Raw genomic sequence first — 19076 nt, 5'->3', positions numbered from 1 at the left:
AAAGTCTTAGCAATCATTTTCTAGCCAATAGTTCTCAGCTTTATTTTCCCCACTGCCACATACCCCAATGATGGTGAGAGCACACTCCTGTGGTTACTTCCAAGCACACCCACTCTAATGGACCATTTCTTTCCCCCATTACAAGAGTACTAGTATATGAGAATAAATTAAGAGTTATTAATCAGGACAACTAAATTGATTATCCTATCTAATAAAGATGGAATATGCAAATTGACCATCACTTCATGACAAAGATGGTGGAGCCCACAGCCAATAAGGAGGGAATATGCAAATTGAATATGCAACAAAGATGGCGGCGGCCGGGCCAGGATGCTTGCGTCGTCAGTGACGATGCAGGCGTTCCACCCTGCCCTGGCCGCTCCAGGCCTCTGGGCAGCGCACGAAGGCAGAAGGCGGCGGCCAGAGCAAAGGCCTGGGTCCCAGGTGCCAGCAGCCAGGGGAAGGAAGGCCTATTCTTGCACGAATCTTCGTGCATCAGGCATCTAGTTTTAAATAATTTTATAACATATATTAGTAACTTGCTGCTGTGTGACACCCCACACACACAACAGATAGCAACACAACACCATGTGAGAACCACCAATTGGGGTCCTGGTCCACCCAGGACAAATGCAGCTGGAGCAGTGACACTCTGTGACTTGGCTCAGCAGTAGTACCACTCTTATTGTGATGCTCGGGCCATTGCTGCTTCTAGCACCCCTTTCTTCTCCATTTTTTCTCTAAAGACCACTACCTACCTCATTTTACCATTTAGAGGAACTAATGTTCATACAAGCAACAAAGCCTTTTTTTTTTTTTTTTTGGTCCTTTATTTTTTAAATAAAACCCCACTTTTTTTAGTTCCATCCATCTTGAGTAACCCCAAGTCTCTTTGCCATGACAGTCTCCCCAGGGATCCTAATCCCCCTGCTCCCTCTCCCTCCTCTATGTTCTGTGTACTTGGTTTGCACCACACGCTTTACAATTGTATTCTCGGTATCTACATTGCCTTGTCCTCTAATTTCCTCCCATGTACGCATCTCGTCTCCTGTCTAGATTTATGAGGTCCTTGTAGAGTTTCGCATCTCAGTACTCAACAACTGAAGAGGTGATGTATGGTGTGGAAGTTAAATTGCTGAAATGCTCAGAACAGAGATGTATGCTGTTCTATTTGACAGGACTCAAATCTCTCCCTCTGCACTGCAGAGGTCTGTTATATATTCTGCTCTTGTTCTGCATGTGAAACTGGCAAAGAGAATATTGTCTCAGCTCCAGAAACAATATATTGGCTCCCATAAACTAAGGGAAGACGAATCACCCTTAGATGATCATGCTCCTAAAACCTAAAATTTTAGGATTGATGCTTCTTGTCCCTTTCCCTTAGAAGTCTGTTTTATCATAGTGTCCTGATTATTGAACCCTTTTCTTGATTTTCTTTTTTTACTTGTTTCCTTAAAATGCTGTCTGGTGCTTTCATTTTCTGCTATCTTGATCTTCTGTAGTACAGCAGATATTTCGGATCAGAATCTGCGTGATTGAGACTAGATCTAGACAGGACTCTTCAAACTGTGTATCCAAATTCCGAAGGCACTTAAGGTTCAGTAATGTTTGTGAGCCGTTCCTCTACATTTTAGTAAAGCTTGAACAGTGCCCCCAAAGGCTGTAAATAAAATTAGATCATTTTAGTGGCTTCCTTTCCACCTGAGTTAATTAATTTCCATCTTGGAGGCCCTGCTAGTCATATTTTGTTTCTATTTTTAAAAAAGCGTTGGTATAGATGAGTAAGGCAAAAATTCAGAGAAAAACACAGGCAGAGAGAATTTTGAATGTGTTATCCCATTTTGCTGAATCAATACTTAATCTGTGGTAAATAACATTGGCAGGATTCCAATCCACAAAGTAAACCATAAAATGCTATAGTGTATTCCATCGCCTAATGTGTTTCTCAGGCAAACAGCATTAAATTGAGGCATGGCCCTTCTTACTATTATACAGTTTAGCCTCTGCATGATAATTAGGAAATAAAGTGCTGTTTCATTTTAGTATGTGCCCAATATTAATCAAACACTGTGCTAGGCCCAACAAGTAGGGAAATGGGTAGGCACACAATTTTCACACAGGATACTATGCTTTCTGACAAACGCAGGTAAATGGTGTCATGTAGAATGGTGTAACATGTCCTTGGAATGGATCACTCAACATAATAATATCCTTCCAAAATCAGTATAAATATAATGCAATGCCAATTAGAATCTCAATGGGGCTTTTCATTTTGTTTTCAGCTCTTTAGAATTGATTTTAAAAGATAGTGAAGTTCATATGATCTAAATAAATAGACCCTAAAAAGGCAATAAACTTGCACGGGGGGTGGGGAGGAAGGAGGACAGTAAGAGGAACTTGTCTTGCCTGATATCAGAGCATTCTGTAATGCTAATATAGATTGATAGGGTAACAATATGGAAATAGACAAATAGATCAACAGACTACACAGAGAATCTAGGAATAGATCCACACATGCAATAGACTTTAATATATGATCAAAGTATTGTTTCAATTCACTGGAAAATGATAAAATATTTAATAAATGATACTGACAGAATTGGCTATCCATATTTTTAAACTGAAGGTATAGCCATATGTTACATATGTATAAAAAGAAATCCAGAAAAATTAAAGACTTGGATGAAAAAAAAAAAAAATGATAAAAAGTCTTAGAAGAAACTCTATACATTACCTATAATCTTTAAGAATAGGGAAAACTTTTTTTAACCAACCCAAGAAACCCAAAAGCGATTTTTAAAAAAAGGACATAGTGGTTATATAAAATTTTAGATGTCTAAAATGTTTAGTTACCATAAACAACTGAATAGAAAAATTATAAATTTGAGGATAATTTCAATGCAGATGACAGACAAGTATGCATACAAAGCTCTTTTATAGATGGGTAAGAAAAAGATAAACAACCCAAGAGATAACATGAGCTAAGGACATGAGTAAGCAACTCAGAGAAGTGTCCAATTGAAATAAACATAGAAATCAATGCTCAAATATACTTATAGTAAGGAATAAAAATTAAATTCTTGCCATCAAAATGGCAATATCAAAAGGTGATAAAAATTTATGGGAATATAACTTGTCATAACAATATATGATATCAGATGGGAACTAGAGTTATCAGGGTGATTACCTCATAAGGTATATAAATGTCTAGTCACTGTCATACATCTGAACCTAATATAATATCTGTCAACAGTAGGTGATAAACTTGAAAGTTATTATTGGGAGGAATTAAGGAGATACTGCAATCTTATACACTACTTATAGAAATGTAAATAGTAAAAATCTTGGTAAGCAATCTGGCAAAAATCTATGAAAATGAAAAATACACTCAAGGTTAGGGGTTACAGCTCAGGGGTAGAACATTTAACTGCAGATCAAAAACACAATTCTTTTAGAACTTTAAAATTTGGAATCATGTGACTTTAACACCTACTTAAAATAAATATATATATTTTTAAATGTATCTTTCAAGCCACTGTCCTATGCCTATAGATCTGTCCCACAGAAATAAGAGTCCTCACATGTAAGGATATGTGTACTATGATACTTATTGCACTATTTGCTTCTGACAAGTCAGTAGTAATATGCCCTACTTTTTATATTGCAGTATTGTTCATCATAACAAAGAGAGAAATAAACACAATCCCCTGCAATAGGCAGGTGGGAGACTAAATTATGATACAACTACAATGGAATTTAAAAGAATGAATTCAATGCCCTAGCTGGTTTGGCTCAGTGGATAGAGCATCAGCCTGCGGACTCAAGGGTTCCAGGTTAGATTCCGGTCAAGGGCATGTACCTTGGTTGCGGGCACATACCCAGTAGGGAGTGTGCAGGAGGCAGCTGATCAATGTTTCTCTCTCATCGATGTTTCTAACTTTCTATCCCTCTCCCTTCCTCTCTGTAAAAAATCAATAAAATATATTTTTTAAAAAAAAGAATGAATTCAAGTTGACATGGATGGAGTTTCACAAAGTAGCATTGAAGGAGATAGCAAGTGGCAAGAAACTATAGGATTATAATCCTTTTTTATGACCAAAAATAGCTCCTATAAAAATGAACACAACCCTATATAAAAATAGATATATGCATGGGCATGTGAATACATATATATGCACTTACAGGTGTGAATGTTCATAAACTATGTTAACAACTGCACTCACTTGCTAACATCGGTTACCTGAAGGTTAGTTGACAGTGGGAGAAGCAAGTGAAAAATACATTTTTTAAAAGACTACAACGATTGAAAATAAATGAATGGAATACGATCCCATTTAGTGAAATTTAAAAGATATAAATGAAAAGAAAAACAAACACAGAAAATGAAAAAAAAATGACCATGGCCGATGTAGCTCAGTTGGTTGTAGTGTCAGCCCACACACCAGAAGGTCGTGCCACATACCTAGGTTGGGCACATACCTAGGTTGCTGGTTCAATTCCCAGTCAGGGCACATACAGAAGGCAACCAATCTCTCTCTCTCTCTCTCTCCCTCTCTCTCTCTCTCTCTCTCTCTCTCTCTCTCTCCCTCTCCCTCCCTCTCCCTCTCTCTCTCTCTCCCCTTCTCTTTCTCTCTTTCCTTCTCTCTCTCCCCCCTCTCCTCTCTCTCAAATCAAATATTTTAAAAGAAGAAAAATAACAACTGAATTTATGTGACAATATCTCTAACTTCCCCAAGTAATGCTAACTAGAGGATCCAGCTGCTTCTTTCAAATCAATTTCCACAGAGGACAGTTTCTGAAAAATGGAAAATAGAACCAAATTTATCTATGCTTTTCTGGCTTCATTTTTTCCCCTTAAAAAGCTTTTTTAGCCCTAACCGGTTTGGCTCAGTAGATAGAGCATCAGCCTGCGGACTGAAAGGTCCCAGGTTCGATTCCGGTCAAGGGCATGTACCTTGGTTGCGGGCACATCCCCAGTAGGAGGTGTGCAGGAGGCAGCTAATCGATGTTTCTCTCTCATCGATGTTTCTAACTCTCTATCCCTATCCCTTCCTCTCTGTAAAAAAAAATCAATAAAATATATTTTATAAAAAGCTTTTTTAAATTTTTCCCTTTTAAAAATTATCCGAAAAATGCAAATTAAAGCCACAATGAGGTACCACCTCACACCTGTCAAGATGGCTATCATCAATAAATAAACGAACAAATACTGGTAAGGATGTGGAGAAAAGGGAACCCTCATGCCCTGTGGAGAATTGATGCAGCCACTATGGAAAACAGTATGGAGATTCTTCAAAAAATTAAAAATAGAGCTGCCATGCGACCAAACAATTCCACTTCTGAGTATCTATCCAAAGAAAATGGAGACACTAATTCAAAAAGATATATGCATCCCAATGTTCATTACTTACATGCAATAGCCAAGATATGGAAGCAACCTAGGTGTCTACTGATAGATGACTGGATAAAGAAGATGGGTATATACATATATACGATGGAATGTTACTGGCCCATAAAAAAGAAATCTTGCCATTTGTAACAACAATGACATATCTAGAAAGTATTATGCTAACTGAAATAAGTTAGACAGAGAAAGATAAATACCACATGATTTCATTTTTATGTAGAATCTAAAAATAAAAATCAGACTCACAGAGAAGAGAACAAATGGATGGTTGCCAATGAGTGGGGATGGATAAAAAAGGTGAAGGGGATTAAGAGGTACAAACTTCCAATTATAAAAGAAGTAAATCATGGGGATGTAATGCACAGCATAGGGAATATAGTCAATAACATCATAACAATTTTTTATAGCGAGAGATGGTTACTAGACTTATCTTGATGTCCACTTTATAAGGTATATAAATGTTGAGTCACTATGTTATACACCTGAAATTAATGTAATATCATATGTTAACAATACTTTAATAAAAACAAAAGTAGATATCTGATATATTTACTTGTACTACTTTTTCTGTAGACATAATATTGCTGGGTCTTATTATTCTATATGAAAATGTCAGTCATTTTATTGGTGAGTTTCATCTGTTAGCATTTTTCATAATAACTTGTGTGTTAACTAATCATTAACATTTATTTCTGCCATCTTAACTTCTGTTCTTTATTTTTTAATGTCTTCTTTTTTCTCTATTTTCTATTGAATGGTTCTAAGTTACTTATGTTAGCTGGGAAATTTGTGTTCCCTTTTTCTTCTTGTGGTTATTCCTAACTTATTAAGATCCATGCTTAGTATTGTTTTTCTCCATCAATTTCAAAACTTCATCAATAGCTATATCTCCTTTGAGAAAGACACCAAACACTTAGCATGCTTTTACTTCTGGTTCCCCACCCTCCATCATTCTCTCAGTTTGTTATATTCTAGAATTTGATACTCGATCATTATACTTATTTTCCCCTTGGGACATTGCTTATTTAGACAAAAGATCTTACTGAGTTGGTTACTCTCCAGTAATTCTTATCATTCTGATGGAATACTTTCTTCAAGAGTGTTTACAAATTGTCTGTGTATACTATGCCTTCGGAGGTCTTTTATGCCAGAAAACATTCTTATTTCACTCTCACATTTCAATGACAGTTCAGTTAGATATAAAAGTTTAGATTCAAATTTCTTTTTAAAAAATACTTTGGCCTGGCCAATGTGGCTCAGTGGATTGAACATCATCCTATGCACCAAGAGGTCGCTGGTTTCGGGGCACATACCCAAGTAGTGGGTTCGATCCCCAGTAGGGGGTGTACAGGAGGCGGCCAATCAATGTTTTCCTCTCATCGATGTTTCTATCTCTCTCTCCCTCTTCCTTCCTCTCTATCTAAAATCAATAAAAACATATTTTAAAAATACTTTGGAAATATTACTCTAGTGTTGCTAATAAGAAGGTAAATGTGAATCTAATTCTTGTTCCTTTATAGATGACCTACTTATGTCTCCCTGGATTTGTTTGTTTTTAAATTCTACCTGAAGGTGTCAATGAGTTGTTTTCCCTTTTAATTCTCTTGTTTGGTACACAATAAGTTCATTCAATCTTTTTCTAATTGTGAGGAAATTTCAATTAGCAGTACTTCAAATATTTAACTTCTGTTTATTTTTTTCTTTCAGGGCCCCTATTAATCAAATGTTGACACATATTCCATTTTTTATAACCTTTAATTTTTCTCCCAGTTCTTTGTTTCTTCTTGATGCCTCTGGGAATGTTTCAAAACCCACTCCACCTCATTAACTCAACTGTGTTCATTCAACCCAGGAATTTTTAAATTTCTATTATATCTGATTGGATCTTTTTTATAACTTCTGTTCATTGTTTCTAATGCCCTCCTATAGTCCCTTGAGAATATTTACTAGGATTATTATAAATTCTTGTTTCTCTAGCTCATTAGTTCAGCTCCCTCTGGAATTAGTTGTTCAGTTGGTGATCTCTCCTTTCCAGTGCTTTACATCAGTGTTCGTCAGATGCCTATTTTTCCTCTTCCTTTTGGAGTATCAGCTTTAGTTCCCAGTTCCATCCATAATCATTCACTTGCTTCTGAGGCATCTCCAGAATTAGACTCAACAGAGGAAAACCACAATTGCTTTCAGTTCCCCATCTTGACGCTCCTAGAAGCATAAACTAAACTTACTGCCCTCAAATTTTAGTCTGATTTGACTTGGCTGTCTTTTTGTGTTCAGTAGAGTTAGACTATGTCACAGGACCACCAAACATTTTCCATTTGTTTATGGGAAGAGTTATAGTTTTCTAGGGGTACTAGAGGGATAATAATGGCTCAGAATGGCAAATAACTATGGGAAATGTAATTTATTTCCATAATTTCTTGGATCCTTAATACTTTGTGATTGTTGCAGTGAATCTTATTTTCCCTCCTCCTCTTCATAGACCTGTATAACATGATTTTTCATTTCAAAAATTATCAAAATTTAGTTTTTGTTTTTTTTAAATTTCATTTTGAAGATTTCTTAACTGAACACTATCAAACCCCTAAGAGGGGCTTTCCAAAACCTGTTTGGATGTTGCTGATATAAAAATATAATAGAAATTGGTTTGGCATGTTCTGTGGAATTGTCTTGTTTCCATGTTTTCGATACATCAATATTTATATCTCACAAGATACCTGTATAGATTCTTAGCCTTTTCTTTTTGACATTCACTTATTCGGCAAATGTTGGTTGAACACTTGCCATACTATTGTTCTAATTGCCAGATGCCCAGCAAGGACACACACAGCCCTTGCCTTCAGAGCATTACAGTCTAACAAAGACTCCAGATAAAATGTAGGTTCTGTTAGAGCAGGGATTTTGGGGTGTGTTGTTTTCCAGTGTATCCCGGGGAACCTAGAACAGTGTAAATATTGGTTGAATAAATAAGTAAATATTTGACACTAATTACAAATGTGTTGAACATTATGGAGGGAAAGTACAGGTGTTGTGATGAATATAAACAGGAGGACTTCCCTTCCCTAGGGGATCATATAGAATTAGTTCTCCAACTGATAGAGCTATCTCTTTAAAGTAGTTCTTTTTTCGGGCTAACTTAAACAATCAGCACCTATTTCCTATTCAGGCCACCCTCCTATTATGCAGGAAGGCTTGAGCCACAGTGGATTTTTCAGTAATCGATTTCTGTAAATGAGATGTAGATGAATTGCTTAACAGTACCCTATGTGTATAGAAATAAAAGAAAAATCACAGTTTAATAATGCTGACTTGTGTTTCTTGCTCCTTGCCTGCCCACTCCCCCACCCCATTTTCTTTTCTAACTCACAGATGAAGGAGCTTCTATGCACCCATGTGATGATACATACTGCGGACCTTTTCCGGAATCTGAGCCTGAAGTGAAAGCTGTTGCTAACTTTCTTCGAAAACACAAGAAGCACATTAGGGCTTACCTCTCCTTTCATGCATACGCTCAGATGTTGCTGTATCCCTATTCTTACAAATATGCAACCATCCCCAATTTTAGCTGTGTGGTAAGTATTTGCCCGTGTACATGTGTGCCAGGCTTCATGCTTCTTTTCTAAGATGATTCATGATAATAGCAAACATATATTCTGTGCATTCTAATGAACATTATATATATATATGAACTCATTTATTTTCATAATCATATAAGGTAGAAAACTATTATTAACCCCATTTTACTGATGAGGAAATGGGAACCTAGAGAAATTAAATAATTTTACTAAAAACACATGGCAACTAAGTGTCAGAGCCAAGATTCAGCCCCAAATCTAGCTTCAGGGTTATTGCTTTTAACCACTGTGTTCTGCTGCTTTTCAGATGCAATCATTTCATCCTATTTAAATTCTCTTGACAGGTTATGCAGAAAATGTTAGGATGGATTTTATTAGTATTACAGTTCTGGTCACATGTACACTTTATTGAGTAAATAATTGCTCATAAATTATGGTCTGACTCATTAATTAAAAGCAAGTTTTAATTTATAAGTGCTATTTATTTAATGCTACTAAGTCTCTGGGCATGTATCTGACAAGTTAGAACTAAGAATGAACAGCCTTTCAGGCATGAGATTACTTAAAAGTGAAAAAGCAGTGTTTCTTTCTCTCCACATCTCAATAACCCAACAAGCTACCCACTGTAGGCATAATTCCTTGTAAAGTGGGTCTGGTTCAGAGCCTATAGTGTCTAAGACCTAACAAATTCAAAACCAGGCCAAACTAATGTATAGTTTTAAAAGTGAGGAGGAGAGGTTGGGAGCAGTGATTGAGAAGAGGCATGGGTGAGCCTTTGGGTTGCTTCTGCTATTGTATTCCTTGACCTCCATGGGGTTACATAAGTGTGTGCAATTTTTGGTCATTCACTGAGCTGTATGTATGTTATACTTAAATTTAAAGGGTCTTATAAAAGAGAAGCATCTCCTTTTTCCCCGTACCTTGAACTGCAAATCCTGTGCCAGTGCTTGGGGTTGTAAGAATTCCTCATCTAGATGTCCAGGACTGGAAGGAATAGGGAACATGAGGAAGATAGAAGGCCTATGGGAAGGCTTGTATTCTGTCTAAAAGAGGAACTTCGTTCTTGGCATCACAAGCAAGAATTCCAAGCAAATTCTCTCTCTCTCAAGAAATATTGTGAATGTGGTAGTTACATTTGATAGTGCTATTCTTCAGCTACTCTGAGGGTCAAATAGGGTTTTCGTTGTTATTGGTGTTGACCAGGCACCCTAACTACCTTGTATCACAATGTTTCTATAGGTAAATGTTCAGTCCTTTCTAAATGGCAGTGTCTATTTACATGCTCATAACACATTACATGGAATATGCAATATATTAAAACTATTACATGAGAATGTTCTCCATATTTTGAATTTATCTTCTCTCTAGAAATAAAGCCTATTTTCATTTTGTCTTGGATTGAAGGGTGTAATATAAAGAGTAGATTAGTTTTTCAACTAAGGATGAATTTACCTCCCAAGGGACATTGGACAATGTTGGAGACATTTTTGATTGTCACAACAGAGCTGGAAGATGCAATTGACATCTAGTGTGTAGAGGTCAAGGATACTGTTGAACATCCTACAATGCACAGGACAGCCTCTCACAGCAAAGAATTATCCAGTCCAAACTGAGAAAGCAATAGAGAAAAGAACGTATATGAATATATGCAAAGCCCATAAATATAGACAATAGTGCAGTGAAGGCCTGGGGGAAGGAGGAGTGGGATGTAGGGGGTCATTAGGGGGAACAAGGGAGACATCTGTAACACTTTCAACAATAAGGATAAATAAAAATAAAATAAGATAAATAAAAAAAGAGGAAGCACTTAAACTCTCTCAAATACATGTCTAGCTGTGCAAGCCAGGAAAAGGGTTCTTTAAAAACGTACTAAGCCCTAACTGGTTTGGCTCAGTGGATAGAGAGTCAGCCTGCGGACTGAATGGTCCCAGGTTCTATTCTGGTCAAGGGCATGTACCTTGGTTGCGGACACATCCTCAGTAGGGGATGTGCAGGAGGCAGCTGATCAATGTTTCTCTCTCAGTAAAAAAAAAATCAATAAAATATATATATTTTTAAATGTGCTGAAGTTTCCATCTTCTGTGGAAGGATCATATCTAAGCCTCTTATCTACAGACACCCGCACCGAGTGTCAGAGAGCAGTGAGTTGAAAAGCCTAAAACTATGTAGGTGTTTTGTGTACATGGGTATAAGTGGATATCTGGTTTTTTTCTTAATAGATTTTTCCTTTGGATTAGTCATGAAATAATGAGGAATAAAGGTCTCCACACCAGTAGAATGCAGTAATCTCCTAAGTGTAGAATGAGCTGCCCTTTCCATGGAATATTTCCATGACCATTGGATAAGATGTTAAAACATTAGAACATTCTCCATAAAGATACCTCATTATGGTGTTTACATTCTTTTTCTGTTGGCTCCTGAAAAGGAGAATGTCAGCATCAGTGAGATCAATAATCGATTGTCTGCCAGGTTCTGGAGCCTGGTCCCTGAATATCCACAAAGGGTGGCATTTGCTACAAATGCTGCTTAATGTCTCCCTGAGGTGAATGAGGACAGCAAGCTGAAGCTGGGTCCAACACACAGCCCACATTGCCCAGAGTGCTTCAACTGATGTATTCAATTATTCATGGACAAATTGAAATGGGAGAGCTGTATACTGGTTTCAACATACTTCTTTACTTCTCACTGGTCATACAATACTTGCCTAACTCTTTGCTGAAACGTGTACTTAACCATTTGAAAGATTTTCAAGAGTAGTCGGTATCATTCTAGTTTCATGTTTGAATATTCACCCTTTAGTATTTTTATTGTGCTGAATATTTTCTCTGGTTTTTGACATTGGTAGGAAGAGTTTCACCTCAAAACTTCTACAGCTTGGAACTACTGGCTAGCTCTGTCAGAGGTGTATGTAACTTTAGAAGTCATGGGGCATTCTAAAACTGTCCCCGTTCCCAGTAGGAATAAGCACATAACATAAGACAAGTCATTCTTGCTGAATCAAAGAGCTTCTTAATTGATCCATATGTGTTCTAAATATCTTGTACATCACCACTGAATTATGTACTTAAGGATCAATAAGATTACATTAATACTCTTGCTAACCTACGCTTATTCAACATTCATGCAAGATGTATTGATTAAACATCTCTTATGTATAGGCACATGGCTAAATATTGAGATGAGCCCTGCCCTACCAAACATGTTGTAATTTATAGAAATAGGTGTCTCTGAACTAACGTGAAGACAGAACTCTAAATCAGCATCAGAAGATATGAGTACTTATCCACTTATCCCAACTCAATCCCTCCTTGCCGTATAAGGCCAGCATGCCCATTTCACTTCACTGAGACTTCCTTTACTCATCTGTAAAATGGAAATGTTACTGATCACTGGCTTTTAGTGAGGATAAATCAAAGGAAATGTGTTCTAAAACATATTGCAAAATTCAGCATGTAACAAAGAGTAACATAACATTATTAAATACTAGAGGCCCGGTGCATGAAAATTCATGCACTGGAGGAGGGGGGTCCCTCAGCCCAGCCTGCCCCCTCTCACAGTCTGGGAGCCCTCAGAGGTGGGAGGCAACCTGGTAATCAGGGGAAGGCGACGCCCCATTACACCTCTGCTGCTGCCACTGTCGGCAGCGCAAACCTCCGCCGGCCCTGGTTACCTGAGCCTCGGGCGGCCCTGGATGGTTGGGCAGCCGCCATCCGAGGCTTGCCTGCACCTTTGGCCAGCCCTGGGCAGCTGGGGGGCTAAGGGGACTGGGGGACTCCAGAGGCAGGCGCACAGGGTGGGCCCAGCCCTGCCGCACGCCTACTGCCCCGGCGGGGCTGAGGGGACTGGGCGTCGCCATCTTGTGGCTGTGGGCACCGCCATCTTTGCGACAGCATGAGGGTCAATTAGCATATTCCCTCTTTATTAGATAGGTTGGCTATTAACTAATGTGTCCATCCTTGTTCTTCAAAGTGATGACTGATAAGGCTCAAACAACATGCAGTGCTTCCAGAGGTTTCAATGCAATGATGTAAGTGATATAGTTTTTCCCTTCTCTCCTCACAGGAATCTGCAGCTTATAAAGCTGTGAATGCACTTCGATCAGTATATGGGATACAGTATAGATATGGACCTGCCTCCAGCACCTTGTGTAAGTTTCCTGTGTATGTTGTGTTAGAGAGTCATTTATTGAACCAATATCCTGTATAATGACTTCCCTTTAAAAAAAAGAGAAAGTGTGTGCCCCCTAACATGAAATTTTTGACTACCAAATTAGCCAAGGAAGATGAAGGGAGTTTATATCTGATTAGTTTTACACTGCTCAACAGAAATCACTGTACCAATTTAAATAAATTTGAAGCAGAGAATATTCTAGTCATGTAGTAATGACTGCCAAGTTGAATTGAGATCTTATGACAGTAGAAAGTACCAAAATGGGCTCCTTAAGCAATTGTAACCACTATAAGCCTGGAAATGGGCCTGGGGAAATCCTGAAGTAATGTTTCAGCATGAACAGAGCTTCCCTTTTATTCCTTTCCTCCACCATTCTTGTTATGAAATTCTATTTCTTACATAGCATCTTCAGCTGAATTTTCCCTTAAAAGGTGATTGAAATATATGAACAATTGAGTATATGGAAAGAACTCAGACAAAGAATTGGGACACATGGATTCTAGTCCTAATTCTGCCACAAGTCTGGCCAAGACATTAATCCTGGGCTTCAGTACCCACAACTATTCAATGAGATATCAGACAAATCATGTCTCGTGGCCTTTCAAACTCTGAAATTCATTGACTATATGACTTGAAAAATCTAGTGGGAAATCCTAAATATCTGAATGTCCATATATGCATGTTAAGGTGTAGACACACATAGATCATATGTATATGTATAGATAGTGACACCTGATTATGCATTATAATAAAGTAGCAAATTTCTCCTGATATCTTTAATCTACCCATCATTATATTCATAACCATTCACTTTCTTCGGTCTTCAGAAGAAAAGCTTGGTTTGTCAATTAACACTACTTATCAAACGAGTTTATCCTAATAATGAGAATGTCCTAAGGGTCAGAACTTTTTTCACACTCCATGATCATTAGTCTCAGGCTGACCTTTTCGGAGCTACTTGTCAATTAAGTCACCCTGAAAGGGGAAATACGGTATTTTTAAAAACCACATTATAAACATCCAGTCAAGATGGTGGAGTAGGTAAATGATGTGCTCAGCTCCTCTCATGACCACATCAAATTACAACTGAACTGTAGAACAGCCACCCTTGAGAACCACCTGAAGACTAGCTGAACAGAAGTCCTATAACGAAGGATATAAAGCAGAAGCCTTGTCCGCCTAGTCTGGCTCAGTGTGTTGAGCGTCCACCTGTGAACAAGGAGATCATGGTTCGATTCTGGTCAGGGCACATGGGGGGCATGCAGTTGGCAGCTGATCAATGATTTCTCTCGCATCATTGATGTTTCTATCTCTCTCTCCCTCTCTCTTCCTCTCTGAATTAATTAACAGAGATAGGGATAGAGACAAAGACAGATATAGATATAGATGAATTTTAAAAAGAAGTCTCTTGTCAACTGGTAGGAGGGGCAGGGACACAAAATGGGCTGGTCCCACACTCATTTTGTGGAGGTTAAAAATCAGGAAGGATATCTTGGCTGCAGAGGTGCCCCCTAAGGAGGGAAAGCTACCAGCCCCCCAGTGGGCTCCCCAGCCCAGAGCACCAGGGCCAAGAAGAGGAGTCCCCACAACATGTGGCTGTGAAAATCAGCAGGGATCTGTCCAGGTGAGATGGAGGGCTGCTCTAGATCCAGGCGTCCTCTTAAAAGGCCTGAGCACAGAGTCACAAACACTCACCCTAAATTACAGGGAAGGCACAGCAGCTGGAAAAGCACCAGGGGCTTATGGGGAGGAAATGAATTGACTGGCTTCAGGGTGGGGCCAAAGGGGCAGAAGTGCTGCCAGGTGCCATTGTTCCTTTGTTGAGCCCTCCCCCAACTCAGCCTGTAAGCACAAGCAGGCGACAAATCTGAGTCCCTACCCACCTGGTTAATACTTGCCCCACCCTGGTGATTACCTGAGACCCCGCCCACCCGACTCACACAGGAGCTGGAACCACATCCAGCTGCTGTTCCCCATAAGCAACCAGCCTTGGCCCGTACTGCAGACTTCACTAAAATCTCTCTAGGGTCTAGAAACCCAAAACAAGCAGTGTCTGGCCTCAGTAGGCTCAGTACCTCTTGCTAAGCAGCCCCAAGCCCAGCACTAGTGGCAGCCGGCTTTGGTGACAGCATAGCCTTTCCCAGGCACCTTGAAGCCCAACATAGACAACTAGCAATTGCAGACCACCTGAATAGACATTTAACCAAAGAGGACATACAGGTGGCAAATAGACATATGAAAAGATTTGCAACATCACTAATCATCAGAGAAGTGCAAATTAAAACCAAAATGAGGTATCACCTCACACATGTCAGAATGGCTATCCTCAATAAATCAACAAACAAGTGTTGGCAAGGATGCAGACAAAAGGGGACCCTCCTGCACTGATGGTGCAGCCACTATGGAAAACAGTATGGGGGTTCCTTAAAAATTGTAAATTGGAACTACCATATGACCCAGCTATTCCACTTCCTGGTATGTGTCCAAAGAAAATTAAAACACTAATTTGAAAAAAATACATGCATCCCTACATTTATTGCAGCATTATTTACAATAGCAAAGATATGGAAACAACCTGTGTCCATGGATAGACAGTCAGATAAAGAAGAGTTGGTACATGTATACATTGGCCATAAAAAAGAAGGCAATCTTGCCATTTGTGACAACATGAACTGACCTAGAATTATTATACTAAATAAAATAAGTCAGTCAAAGATGAATACATATGATTTCACATATGTGTGTAATCTAAAAGACAAAATAAACAAATAAAATAGAAACAAACTCATAGGTACAGAGAGTAGGTGATTAACAGATGTGAGGGGGAGTAGGGGATTGGCTGTAAAGGGGGAAGGGTTTAAGAAGTACAAATTACACAGACAGTGGGGATGTGGAGGCTGAGACTGGGGTGCAGGGGCAGATGGGTGATGACAATGGGGGAAGGAGGGGGACTATTAATACTTTCAACAATAAAGAATATTTTTTAAAAAAAGTACAAGTTGGCAGTTACAAAATAGTCGTGGGGATGGGAAGAACAGCATAGGGGATATAGTCAATAATATTGTAATGGTTCCAAGGAGCTGCTAGACTTATTGGGCAGGATCTCTCCATAAGGCATATAAATGTCTAATCACTATGCTATAAATCTGAAATCAATATAATATTGAATATCAACTATAGTTGAAAATTTTAAAAAATTTAATGGGGAAAATCACATTACCAATTAATACCAATATGTATTAACAATTTTAAAACATTCGTTTTAAAAATCTTACACTTCACCTTTGCAGCTTGCTATCAAGGCATAGTCATAGTATGATATTTACCGAGAAGAACCTGTTACCATAGAAATGAGGCTGTCACATGACCATGAGGTAACTGCTGGCAGATTGTCTCTGGCTTTGGCTCCTATGACGACTATTTGTAGTTCCAGTGTACTCTAACCCAGAGGAACAATGAAGCCACAGCCTGTCCTAACTGAAGCCAGAGGAGCCTGAGAAACAACAGAGTCATCTAATTGTCATCTTCCCGTACTAATTCTATCTCTAATTTGTCCTGGCAAAAACAGCATAAAAAGTGGTATTATTTGAGTAGGTGAACATTATAACGTAACGGTGTATGTCAGGCTACATTATATAAATTTCAGGAGAGAAGTATATAAAGATTATTCTATGAAACATGTATTCATTTATTTAAAAATTATTAAGAGTATGTTTGGCTAAGAACTACATGCGAGGCACTTTGGGATGTAAAGATGCAAAATAGTAACAGCTAGTATAGGCTAAGCACATTCCTTTATTTCATTTTCACAACAACCCTATGCAGTAGGTGTTATCATCCCTTTTTCAAAAGGAGAGACTGAAACACAGAGCAGCCCCAGGAGGGAGGATTGGGTACAGTCTGCCTCTGTTGTCTGCACTCATAACTCTGCTGAAAAGCTGGAATATATGGGGTCACAGGAGCCAGAAGGAGAGAGCTGTCAGGAAGGATTGTCAGCTAGGATAAATGCTATGGAGAGGTTGAAAGTGGAATCTGAGTGGGGGATGGGGGGGGGGCGGGTTAGAGATCAGGCCTGCTGTGCTTGGTGACCTTCAAGAAAAAAGTTTTCATAGACAGATAGAGGCAAGAACCAAAGTGAAAGTGACTGAGAATGTAGAAGAAACATGCAGCAATTCTCTTTTAGTTTTAAAGTAACAGGAAGAAGAAAAAGAGGATGGCATATAGCAGGATCAAGAGCAGGAAGTGCTGCAGGAAAGCGGTGCTTGAACACTTTGGCCATTGCAGCTGCCAGATAGAGGGGTGGTTAATTAATGAAACAAAGGCCTGGAGAAGGGACCCGCTCACTAGCAGAGAAGACAGTAATGAATGGTATAAAAAGATGACATGTGTAAAAAATGAGCAACATTTCTTCTTCTGAGCTAAAGGAGGGAACTCAGAGGGCTATGAGGTCAGTAGAGGAGGTGACTGGCTAACTACTCATTGAGTATGGGAACAGTGAGAAAGTGATGGGCAGGACTAGAAGGGAGTGAAAAACACTCAGTAAGTAAAGATGTAGAGAAAGGAGCCTAGAGCAGCATCAGGAACAGAGAAAGACTTCAGTGATTAGTGTGAATTTATAGCACAGACTTTCTCCAGCCCCCTCATAAGGCGTCAAAGCAGAGACACGGGGTCAGGGATCGAGAATCAGCAAAACCAAGGCAGAAAAAAGACTGGGTGAGTCATTTTTAGGGTTCTGGTGAGAAATTCAGTGAAGTAATTGACCATGGCCAGGTATGAAGTTAAATGAAATTATAAGGCTGGGAAGAGACTGGAAACTACAAACTTAAGCAAAGGCAAAGAACAAGTTCATTAGGAGGGGAAAAAATAGGGGAAGTATAAGAAACGATGTTTTCTGGGGACAGAATTGCAATATTCTAGACCTTGGAAGTGAATAAGAACTGAGTGATAAGAAGTAGAAAAGTCCATAGTGTGGTTTTGGTCATGGGTGAATAAAGTTCGAGTGGAAATAAATGTTATTGGAGTTGAAGCTGAGAAATTTTGAGGTCAATACACTGGAAAAGCATTAAAACCTAAACTAGGTTCTCAAAAATGGCAGGTATGATTTATAAGGTCTCTGAGCCCGAGGCCAAGGAACTTCTATTAAATCATTCTTGGTGAACAGTATTATTGGAAGAATGTAGTATAGCTTAGTAATATATACATTTTTGAAAATTATACAGACTCTTTAGTAAGGCCGATTTTTTTTTTCTTTCAACTTCCAGATGTGAGTTCTGGTAGCTCGATGGATTGGGCCTACAAAAATGGAATACCCTACACGTTTGCTTTTGAACTGCGTGACACTGGGCATTTTGGATTTTTACTCCCAGAGGTGCTCATCAAACCCACCTGTACAGAGACCATGCTGGCCGTGAAAAACATCACCATGCACCTGCTGAAGAAGTGCCCCTGAGATGGCCCGAGGGTCAGGTCAACCGCCAGCAAGACGGCTGACTCTGCCCAGGAGCTGCTGGGCAGTGGATGAAAACTCTTCTTAAAGAGAGAGGCAGCTGCTTGGAGTGAGCATATCTGTGGACTTTTAAAGGAACCTCTCATGCAATTCAACTCTCTGTGGCAATAAAAATGGTAAAAAAAAATAAATAAATAAGAGCATAGCCTCGTTTGTTGTAAGCAAAAGCATCCATTTTACATCCCATTAGAGTCTTGTTTGATTAAGGTGGGGATATTTTTTAAGTCTTTTGTTTCACAAAATGTACAAATTGAGAATGTCACTTCAATAAATCACCTGTTCTCAATTAAGATTCACCAATAATGTTTAATCACTTGGTCCTTTTGAAATGGAAATTTTTGAAATGGAAAGAACTATAATTCTTAATATGATGAGTATAAAATTTTCAAGACCTCAGATTATTCACAGCTTTACCCCGGGC

At 38.8% G+C, this 19076-nt stretch overlaps 1 protein-coding gene across 1 annotated transcript in view; it reads left to right on the top strand.

The window, feature by feature from the left end:
- Positions 1 to 18728, top strand: part of CPA6 (carboxypeptidase A6) — a 205721-nt gene extending 186993 nt beyond the window's left edge. Inside the window, exons 9-11 of the mRNA XM_008150360.3 lie at positions 8774 to 8976; positions 13042 to 13126; positions 18411 to 18728. Coding sequence (XP_008148582.2) covers positions 8774 to 8976; positions 13042 to 13126; positions 18411 to 18598 — 476 coding nt within the window. The 3' untranslated portion in view covers positions 18599 to 18728. The remainder of the gene's footprint in view (positions 1 to 8773; positions 8977 to 13041; positions 13127 to 18410) is intronic.
- Positions 18729 to 19076: the final 348 nt, after the last annotated feature.

The sequence above is a fragment of the Eptesicus fuscus genome, chromosome 19, assembly GCF_027574615.1.
Source record: "Eptesicus fuscus isolate TK198812 chromosome 19, DD_ASM_mEF_20220401, whole genome shotgun sequence".
Taxonomy (NCBI): domain Eukaryota; kingdom Metazoa; phylum Chordata; class Mammalia; order Chiroptera; family Vespertilionidae; genus Eptesicus; species Eptesicus fuscus.
This window is presented reverse-complemented; position numbering and strand designations above follow the sequence as displayed.